The 12,321-nt window shown below is 25.6% G+C and overlaps 1 protein-coding gene across 1 annotated transcript; it reads right to left on the reverse strand.

Moving 5' to 3' along the window:
- Positions 1–14: 14 nt before the first annotated feature.
- LOC112639604 (aminopeptidase N-like) lies at positions 15–11,933 on the reverse strand. Its single transcript, XM_025414160.1, has 11 exons — positions 11,429–11,933; positions 10,810–11,316; positions 10,473–10,659; positions 9,964–10,114; positions 8,394–8,475; positions 4,100–4,461; positions 2,294–2,571; positions 818–1,014; positions 297–644; positions 138–207; positions 15–26 (listed from the first exon to the last, which is right to left on the reverse strand). The coding sequence occupies exons 1-11, from the start codon at positions 11,929–11,931 to the stop codon at positions 15–17; spliced, it is 2,697 nt and encodes an 898-aa protein (XP_025269945.1). The 5' UTR covers positions 11,932–11,933.
- Between the last annotated feature and the right edge of the window lie 388 nt (positions 11,934–12,321).

Here is a 12,321-nt window from a genome sequence, read left to right on the forward strand (position 1 = left end):
ACGATTTCCTATATTCAATAATTGCACTGTCACAAATATAGAATATCCTTATGAACAGAATTATAGAAAAATATTATATAAAAAATTATAGAAAAATATTATATAAAATATAGAAATTTGATTTATTTAAAATTTACCTCGCCCAACTGTTCCATAGAATACGCATTGTTAATTATAACAATTAATACCACAATCTTATTGACTCTTCTATCAAGAATAAAACAATATTATAACTAATTCGTACAATAAATCTTTGTGTCTACGTGTAGTATACCTTTATTAGATAATATCGTTACCTGTGTCTTATTATTATGTCATTATTTAATAAATTTGTAAGCATATACTTAGTATTCCTCTCAAGAATAGAAAGGAAAATATTAGCATTTAAGGCATAAGCTCGCTCTATCGATTCAAGTTGAAGATGAAATTGATTATACAAAGATTTTGAAATTTGTGAAATTATTACAGTATGTGTGATAATTTCTAAATAATTAATTAAAATTTCAGAATTTTTACTATAAGTCAAACATTCAAACATTTTATCATGTCCTTTTATGTAATTATGAAAAACTATATTCCATGTATGACGATCTGCCGTTTTTAAGCCATTGCAATATGTCCACCTCTTCCATCCAGGCCAAAGTCTACATGAGACAGTTCAATAAAGAAATAAAAATCTTTTAACGAAATTGTGTTAATAGTTTCTTTAGTGTTTTATGAATAATTTTTGAAATAAATGATAACTAATTTCTCAAACATATGCAAAATGTAAAAAAATATTTCTATAAAAAGAATAAAATATTATGAAAAGAATTACTTGTTTTTCTTAGGATTTGCTAGATGCCATTTCAAATGATGTTTAGAGCTTTCTTCGCAAGAATGATCATTCATAATACATTTCCACTTTGCGAGTTCTTGTTTTAAACATTTCGTACTATCGTTGAGGTGACTTTGGTTAAACAGATTCCAGTTACTAATTCTATGTTTCTGCATAAAATCAAACCTTAGCACGTCCTAAAATTTAATAACTATCATTATATTTAGTTTCATTATTTACAAAAACAGGTATAATGTACACGCATTCAAACGATTTACTAAATAAGTTTCTTTTATATTTCTTGAATATTTATGTGACTTCGTAGCATCAATATCATAATAAGTAGATTTACCAATTCCTTATTTATGTGTGAATAATTGTGTATATATTTTATCATCTAAATATGTATGGATTTTATATCACTTAATGAATTTTTAACACACATATCGATATATAAAGTGTTTCATAAAACTGTGCTAACGTTCGTAAGTGAGTAGAACGCAATAAACTGAACAGAATGATTCTTTACTATTCTACAATTTTGGTAATAATTATTGAAATATTAATTAATAATGTGAATAAACGCGTGAATAAACACGTTTTGCGAGATTATATCGTAGGATATGCGGAATAAGTGTGCCAGCGGCGATTGTCACATAGCAATTAGAAGCAAGTGTCGAGGCATACGCGATCAAGCTTTACGAGACACTTTGTATATATATTTTAGTCTGTGCATATTGATGTATCGATTGATGTATCGATTTTGATGTATGATTTTTATTTTTTTAATTATTATTCTTTTAATTTAAATTTGTGGCATATGAAATATAGATTTTAAGTGTTTTAAACTTTAAATATCAATTTCTTTTATAAAACAAGCATTTGCAAGTGGATTATCATATATTAAATTATTATGTGTTGTATAATGTAAAAAAATTTTCTTAAAATTATATAAGTCAATTTCTCTGCAAAATGTTTGTATATTTTAAACATCATAAACATTTGAATACTACGAAAGAAAATTAATATAAGAAAGATAAGTGTGTTATATACAGTGTCCTATAATTTTTCAGAACTAATTAAATATTAATTACACAATTGATCAACAATTATCATGTAAATTATCATGTAAATACTAATGTATTATTATTATAGAATAATAACTCGATGAAATATTCAAAATTTATGTGATTGTATTAAATATAAAGAAAAAATATATAACAAATATGTAACATAATTCTTTTGAATTTAAGTTTCTGAACTTTGGTGTAAAAAAAATTATTAATGTATGATTAATTTTTTTGTTTAACTCCCTACATATAACTATTTTTAAAGCAATTCATTATTATGATATGAAATTGTTGTATTATAAAATAGATAATTGTTGTAATGTATAATTTTTTTTTATAAAAAAATGTTATTAAATCTATATATATATATATATATATATATATATATATATATATATATATCTACCTTAAATTCACGATAAAAATTTAAAAATGGAAAGATTTTCGACAGAAATTCAAATGCTTTGAGCATGGGATACCATGCTATATAATCTCTTTCCTGTCCCAAATAAGAAGCGAGTTCCCAAAATACGGAGAATTCAAGTTCCTTCTCTATCGCAAAATGAAACGCATCATTGATGATTTGCGCTCGATTGAGAACATGTATATTACGATATTTTTGTGAATTTAAATACTGTGCAATTTTTCGCCAGTTCACAATATCATAATTAACGCGATAGTATCCTGTTATAAAATAAATTACTTTTGTCGGTTATTAAATACTTTGAAATGATACATATTGATTAAACATATTTTGTGATGTTAAAATTATTACGAAATTAAATATATTAGAGATGTTTGCATCTTCCGTTTTTATTATTTAACATGAAGGCTGTATCAACAATTCTACATATTACAGCAAGAAATTAAAATTTCAAATATATTGTTAAAATTTCAATATTTTTTGTAATATTTTTTGTTATATCTTATATTATGTATGAGTTTTAAAATATCTTATGATTATTTTTTATTAAAATTGATATCATATATGATATATATAATATATTATATACACACACATATATATATATATATATATATATATTTATATATATATATATATATATATATTTATATATATATATATATATATATATATATATATATATATTTATAGCTATTTATTATATATATATATATATTTATATATATATATATATATAATAAATAGCTAATATTCACACATATATATATATATATATATATATATATATATATATATGTGAATATTAGCTAAAGTTGAAGAACTACGAAAAAATTTGTATATGAAGAGATATTTGACGCAGAGGGGAACATCGTATGGTACAAATGATACTTTTATGGATAAAGGCATTAAGGAGATTTCAAGATCATCTTAATTTTTTTTAATGGAACACTCTATTTTACGTAATCTTATGTTCTTATAGCTTTTCTCGAGAGCTTTCCAAAACACTATAATAAAGTATTTCTTGATTGTGAGTACTTTTTGAGTTATGAGGCTTAAAATATAATAATTTCTTAATGTTACATAAACCATAAAATATCTAGTAAAATATTCATTTTTCGATTATCTTACCTTAATACTTTTATGTACAAAATAATGGGAGGAATCAATTGGTGTAAAGAAAAAACATAGTTGTTTTGAATTTTTTCGAAGAAAAAATATGTAATTTCTAATTAAAAATTACATATTTTTTCTTAAAAATAATTATATGCTTTCTATATATATATATATATATATATATATATATATATATAGATATATATATGCATGTATGTATGTATGTATATATGTATGTATGTATGTATGTACGTATGTATGTATGTATGTATGTACGTATGTATGTATGTACGTATGTATGTATGTATGTATGTATGTATGTATGTATGTATGTATGTATGTATGTATGTATGTACGTACGTACGTATGTATGTATGTATGTATGTATATATGTATGTATGTATAATAATTGAATAATTCTGACAATTTGGATATACAATTTAAAGCAAACGCAAAATGGCTTTGACTACTAACATAATATATATATATATATATATATATATATATATATATATATAATGATAATTGTACAAATATATGTATTTATACATTGAAATATATATACTTGAAATTATACACAACATAATTGTAAATTTACTATTATATAACAGATAATATAAATTTGATATTCAATATGTAAATTTAGATGTAAATTTATTTTTTAATATTTACCAGTTTGTTGTAAATTGAAAATAATCCATTGATTTTTCTCAAGATACAGTTCAGTTTTTGAAAACCATGGTGTTAACGAAATATTCGTCCAAGTTATGATGAAATTAGGATTTGACTCCGTAGCATAATTAATAGGAATATAATATTCTTGCTTATCTAATTTGTTGCGAAATTGTACCGATACGCTTACAACATTAGTAGAATAATTTCGCTTCACTTTCAACACGGAAGGATACTTCTGCATAATCCACGAATTTATCGCATCTTTTATATTAAAATACTTAATTATATTTAATTCACTCATCTTAGATCTCAAAGCGTTCCATAAATGATCGGCAGTTGCTGCTTCAGGCTCAATAAGCCTATAAGATTTAACAACATCATAATTTTAACATTATACTAAAATTAATAAATAAATAATAAGAAAAAAATCATAATTTACAAAATTTATTATCGTATTTTAATCTATAATGTAACTTCTACAGAGATAGAAATCTATGAACTTTAATGTAATTGTATATACAGGGTGTTATAAAAAGGTGTGTCAAAAAATTAAGGAGATATTCCTCACACCTGAAGGATGAAGAAATGTTATATGATCATGATGTGGAAATGTTTAATGCAGGAGTTATGATGAAAATACTGTTAGTTGTATTACTTACACAAGGAAAAATTTAGGATTAATTATAGACGACAATCGTTTAATTAGGCTTATTTACATTTGGTTTTAATGTGATCTTGAGTATGTTACAATAAATGTTGAAAATGTTTACCATTTTCCTAAATACAGTGACACTAAATACTTTTCCTAAAAGCAGTGACACATCGACGCATCGATTCACGGAAACGTTCAAAAATGCCTGTCGTACAGCGGATTGTCTCGCAACCTGCTGTGATACGGTCACGAAGATCTTGAATATCATGTATTGGTGGCATTTTTGAATGTGTCCGTGAATCGATGCATCGATATGTCATTGCTTGTATTCAGGAAAATGGGGAACATTTTCAACATTTATTGTAACATACTGAAGGTCGCATTAAAACCAAATGTAAATAAGCCTATTTAAACGATTGTCGTTTACAATAATTAATCCTAAATTTTTCCATAAGTAAGTAATACAGCTAACAGTATTTTCAACATAACTCCTGAAATAAGCATTTCCGCACCTACCCTATCCATATAACATTTTTTCATCCTTTAGGTGTGAGGAATATCTTCTTAAATTCTTGACATACCCTTTTAAAACACCCTGTATATACAGAGTATTTTAGACCACCCGTACCACCCATTTGAAAACTAGAGAATGGTTATTTCAAAACAGTAAAAACATTTTCTTTATAAATTGGGTGCGCTCTATCGAATGATGATATTTTCAACTTCTGGTTCCGACTGGAAGTAGGCGATTTAGACTGGAAGTGCATTTTTTTAAATGAAACATAGTATTTTTTATTGCAGATTCGGATACTATACGAAAAAAATATGAAACTTTTGTACCAAACATTTTTTCAATAAATGTCATTTATGTCTTTCAAACAACCTTCAAAATGTGTGTTGGCGAAAATAGCGTTTTTGTATTATTTGCTCCGCATAACCCAGGATTTACGATGAGGACGTGGTAGATATCAGATCCCGTGTGTAGGAGTGTGTGTTTGTGTGTTGATGTGTGTATGTGGGTGCGCTGATATGGCTAGATAATTCGGAAAATTTTATTTAATCATATCCTGGGTTATGTCAAGAGCAGATAATGCATAAACGTTATTTTCGCCAACACACATTTTGTAGATTGTTTGAAGAACATAAATGACATTTTTCGAAAAAAATGTTTGGTACAAAAGTTTCATATTTTTTTGTATACAATCCGAATCTGCAATAAAAAATACCATGTTCCATTTAAAAAAATGCACTTTCGATCTGAATCGCCTATTTCCGGCCGAAACCAGAAGTTGAAAATATCACCATTCGATAGAGCGCACCCAACTTATAAAGAAAATGTTTTTACTTTTTTGAAATAACCACTTCTCTAGTTTTTAAATGGGTGATCTAAAACACCCTGTCTATATACAGGGTGGGGCATTTATCTTGAGACAAGATAATATCTCGATTGGAGTCGATTATTTTGAAAAAAGTTTTAGACAAAAGTTGTATGGTTTCAAGGGGGACATAAGATGGTGTTATTAGTTTGATCTTGAAGAGCCACCTGAAGGACACGCGAAGGTCAGCTCCAACTTTTTAAATGGGACACCCTATATGCTTTTGCATATTCTTGTAGCTCATCTCAAGAGCTTTCCAAAACACTATAATTAAGTTAGTTTTCATTAAGTACTTTCCAAGTTATGAGGCTTGAAATCATTTTTTAATTTTACATAAACCGTAAAATATCTTGTAAAATATTCATTTTTCGATTATTTTACCTTAATACTTTTATGTACAAAATAATGAGAGGAATCAATTGGTGTAAAGAAAAGACATAGTTATTTTTAAGAAAAAATATGTAATTGTTAATTGCAAATTACATTTTTTTTTTCGAAACAACTATGAGTTTTCTTTACACCAATTGATTTTTCTCATTATTTTGTATATAAAAGTATTAAGGTAAAATAATCGAAAAATGAATATTTTACAAGATATTTTACGGTTTATGTAAAATTAAAAAATGATTTCAAGCCTCATAACTTGGAAAGTACTTAATGAAAACTAAATTAATTATAGTGTTTTGGAAAGCTCTTGAGATGAGCTACAAGAATATGCAAAAGCATATAGGGTGTCCCATTTAAAAAGTTGGAGCTGACCTTCGCGTGTCCTTCAGGTGGCTCTTCAAGATCAAACTAATGACACCATTTTATGTCCCTCTTGAAACCATACAACTTTTGTCTAAAACTTTTTTCAAAATAATCGACTCCAATCGAGATATTATCTTGTCTCAAGATAAATGCCCCACCCTGTATATACAGGGTGAGGCATCTAAAACAGGCCACCTGATTAACTCCGTTGGTAAGCCGAATACAAAAAAATTGTTCAGACAAAAGTTGTATGGTTTCAAGGGAGACATATGATGGTGTCATTAGTTTAATCTTGAAGAGCCACCCGAAGGTCACGTGAAGGTCAGCTCCAACTTTTTAAATGGGACACCTTATATGCTTTTGCATATTCTTGTAGCTCATCTCAAGAGCTTTCCAAAACACTATAATTAAGTTAGTTTTCATTAAATACTTTCCAAGTTATGAGGCTTGAAATCATATTTTAATTTTATATAAACCGTAAAATATCTTGTAAAATATTCATTTTTCGATTATTTTACCTTAATACTTTTATGTACAAAATAATGAGAAGAATCAATTAGTGTAAAGAAAACACATAATTGCTTCGAACAAAAAAATGTAATTTGCAATTAACAATTACATTTTTTTGTTCGAAGCAATTATGTGTTTTCTTTACACCAATTGATTCCTCTCATTTTTTTGTACATAAAAGTATGAAGGTAAGATAATCGAAAAATGAATGGTTTACTAGATATTTTATGGTTTATGTAAAATTAAGAAATTATTTCAAGCCTTATAACTCAAAAAGTACTTAATAAAAAGGTACTTAATTATAGTGTTTTGGAAAGCTCTCGAGATAAGCTACAAGAATATGCAATGAAAAATAGGGGGTTCCATTTAAGAAATTGAAGGTAATCTTTATGTGACCTTAAAATGACTATCCAAGGTCAAATCTAAGGCCACCGTCGGATTGCCCGGGAAAAATCCTACAACTTTTGTCTAGGTCATTTTCCTCTGCGATGCGTATTTTTCAAATTATCCAGCCGTCCCGGAACTTTTGACACACGCTGTATATATATATATATACATATATATATATATACTTTTTTTATTAATATATATTAATATATATTTATTAGTAATTATGTCAAAATTTGTTGTGACTGAATAAATAATAATTTTAATTTTTATATTATAAAGATTTTAAAGTGTTTACATTCTATGTTTGTAAAACATCTCTACATTCTCCAAATCATTCAATTTAAATTAATTATTATTTAGAAATTATGAATATTTATTATATATATATATATATATATATATATATATATATACATATTAAAAAAAAAGTTAAAATTCCATTTTAGCAAAAATTCATAATTATAAAATAGCAGTATAAATTTGAGCTTTTAAATATCTATGTTTTTTAAACATTAAAAAACTGGAAATATATTATTAAATTTATTTTATATTTTGATTCTTTTTCCTTTCCCTCTATGATGTATATTATTACATTATAATACATTATACTTACTGATTATCTAAATGTTTGATGAATTCCGTTGAAAATATATCAAGTGGTAATGTTCGTATTAACATGCGCCACAGAATGGATCCTATAATGTTTGAAAGAAAAAGAATTTAGTATATTTAAAATGTTTTTACTGCAATGCACAATAAAGGTTTGTGAATATATATGTAATTAATAAAATTAAATATATTATACTAAATATATTAAATATATTATATATATTATACTAAATATATTAAATATATTATACTAAATATATTAAATATATTATACTCAAAGTTTGTGTAATTAAATCTAAGTAAGTAGCTATAAAAGATAGATAAATAGATAATTTTTATAAGAAAGATAGATAATTTTTATACAATGAAAAAATTTAATAATAGATAAATAGTGAATGATTAAAAATTTATTAAAAATAATAAATTAGACAATAAGGAATCAGTTAATTTTATATTTCATCATGATTTTTTGAAATTTTAGATAAACATGTATACTTATAATTTCAAAAAAATTACAAATTATAAAATTATCCAAAAATTATATAAAAATTTAATTTTAAAGTTAGATATTATTACGTTATAGCAAATATTTAAAAAAATATATTAAATTTTACAAATGATAGGCTTTGCACGGATCTTTTATGGAAATTGAAATTCGAAGAAATTTGAATTTTGTTTAAATTTGCTGAATTTTGGAAATAAATAGTTTATGTGAAAACACAATAAAAATTTAAAAAATGTCAAAATAAATGTGATAAGTTTGATGAAGTGGTTTCGTCGCTACAAATATTCAAATATCGAAACAAAGCGTTATTTCAATACTATTAAGGAAAAGTAAATAATATGTGAAGTAAAGTAAATAATATATTAGAATGTCATACACAGTTGATCATTTTTATTAATACATTTTAATAATATATTTACATGGAAAGATGTGTGTGTAGCAGTATCGCCGCTGTCGTCGCCATAACATGCTATTTGATATTTGATAAAATATAATTAGTTGAAAGTATAGTTGTTATATAAGTTTTCCCTAAGTCTTCCCCTTCGGAAGATATAGAACAAGGATACAACTTCCTTATTTGCTTTAAAACACTAGCCTCTTAAAATAATTAAACTCCTGTGTTTCATGATTTTTCGTAATTTTTTAATCGTTTCTGAAATATAGTAGATGGGAAATTTATGGATACTCTATATACACATTTATGTACATATTTTCCACGTAAATAATATCTATATATTAATAAAAGTATTCAACTGTGTGTGATTCTATTCAATAGTACATTACTTATTTTCCTTCAGTAGTAATGAAATAACACCTTATTTCGATATTCGAACGCTTGTAGCGACGAAATGGCTTTATTAAACGATATCGCGGTTAACGTGACTTTTGATTTGCTACAAATTATTTATTTCCAGAATTACTGCAAATTTCATCAAACTTCAAAATTCAATTTCCATCAGAATCGAACAGGGTCTTTTGTTTATAAATGATTTTTCCCATTTTATATGAAATTAACATTCAGGAATTTATAATTATTTAATTGTTTAATTATGCAATGTTATACGCATACCTTTGATATGAGAAAGAGAAGAATGAAAATAATTTTCATGATAACTATTATATTCTATAGTAGAATTTATAACAACATAAGTATTTAGATAGAGTAATTCATGTTGAACTTGAACTACAAACAGATCCATCATCCGGGAATTTGGCAGAGCCTAAAATCAATTCGATATAATCATAACTTACCATAAATAATCAAAAAGTTTTTAGTACATATCAAAATTAGCTTATTATATGCTATTGTTAAGAATAAAGTTTGTATGTGTGTTCGGGAGTGTAAATGTTTCTGTGATAATTTTCATACAAAACATATACATATTTAGTTCTTATTAAATTACTTTCACCGTAATTCTAGAATTTCTAGAAATTTTAGAGAGTTGGATTCTTATCATTTCTTATAATTAAGAAATAAAACAGAATATTTGTACAAATATTTAACAATTATCTACATTACTAAAATGTTGATTATTTGGCTGCGTATTCAAATAGTTATAAACCTAGTAATAAAATAACCTTGTCGATAATGTATGCTTGATAAAATATATTAAATCCTTCGTTTAACCATGTATGAGGCCATAAATAAGTTGGTTTGAACAGACTTTTAATATATTTTTGTACTATCCCACGTGCAATTAAACGCATAATTATCGTTTTGTATGCGACAGAATCTAATTCTTCATTATAAGTGATATCTGCTTCTCTAAAAATAATTATAATAATATGTATGAAAAATTTTGGATATTAATATAATTTTTTATATAAATAGATTACAATATAATATGTAATTAAAATAGTTTTTAAAATATATCTAATAGTTTTTAAAATATATTTTTAACTATATATATATTACCGATAAAAAATGAAACCAAAAGTTTGTTCGATTTCATTTTGTAAATCCGGTATTACGACATGATCCATTTTGCTCTCAAATAAAACAGAGGTTAACCCCGCAATTTGTCTCCTCCAAATATTGCATTTATGTATGTATACATTGGTGGAAGAAATAACAGTTTTCGCAAATTCTAAATACGGTTCCGATTGTGGTCTAAACCATATCGATAAACGAATTGTTTCATTTTTCAAGAGAATGCTCTGATGAAAACTGGAAACCAGAAATGCTACACTATCTATGGAGATCGAAGGAGTCTCGTTAAAATATGTCCATATCATTTTATCGTTCGTCAATTCAGTATCTCGTATCGGCATATTTGACAAAGCTTTGTATCTTGGGTGATGCATTATAGAAATATTAAAAGTAATTTTTAATTCTGGCTTGTCCCAATGTGGAAATATTTGCCTTTTGTCCCAATGTGGAAATATTTGTCTTTTCGCTGAGATACCTGTTGCGATTAACCACCTGCCGTATTTTAATGATAAACATTAAATAATGAATAATATTAGATAACTGTAAGCGTAGAATACACAAATGTACAATTTGTTTTTGATATTTCATATATTCTTCTACTTACTCTATATCTTCATTATCGTTTATGTACGGAATTCCGAAAGATTCCCTTACGATATTAATTGAGATTTCATACTCTATATACAGATCATACATTCCAAGCAACAAGACATCACCGAAATCGAGCAGGACAATATTGTTTTTAAGCAAATTTATTGAGTTTGTTTCATAAACCATATTATTATTCTTCTTTAATGTCGACACTATTAAACTCGCTGAATCCGGTGCATAAAAAGTTATGTTTTGTTTTGCATAAGAAATATCTAAAGTGATTATGCATTTGCTACGGAGATAATTATCGAGTAACATTAACTCTATGTTATAATGTATTGGAATTATATAATCTGATCTACTTCTTGATTTGTTGTTTAATACACTACTGCGCATGATTTTCGTTTGTTCATCGATTCCTTTGATTTTTGATTCTTCGCCATTTATAGGACTCGCTATTGCCACTATGGCAAGGTATATTATATTATTACTTAATATTAGTTTTAAGAATGTCATCTTGAATTTCATTCGGATATCTATAAAAAATATTTCTTCATTAAAAACAAAAGTATTTACAAAGAGTATACAATAAAACCGATTTTTGTATGAAAAAACGTTCAAGAGAATTTACTAAACATTTCATAAGAAAATATGATTAATTTAAAAAGAAATTCAAATAATACAGTTTAATAAATAAAGGAATGATTGGAAATAATAAGTATAAAAATTATTAAAACGACGTATGAAATATTTTTCTCGGATTTGAATATTAGGAAATATGAAGGATGTATTTAGATCCCAGTAGGAGAAGCACAATAAACATATTTGTTATTTGTCTCACTTTAGCCATTTTTAAGTTTTCTCCTAGTGCAATTACATATTTCATTGCATATATATATACAGGGT

The sequence above is a fragment of the Camponotus floridanus genome, unplaced genomic scaffold (genome assembly GCF_003227725.1).
Source record: "Camponotus floridanus strain SB8 unplaced genomic scaffold, Cflo_v7.5 scaffold79, whole genome shotgun sequence".
Classification (NCBI taxonomy): Eukaryota; Metazoa; Arthropoda; class Insecta; order Hymenoptera; family Formicidae; genus Camponotus; species Camponotus floridanus.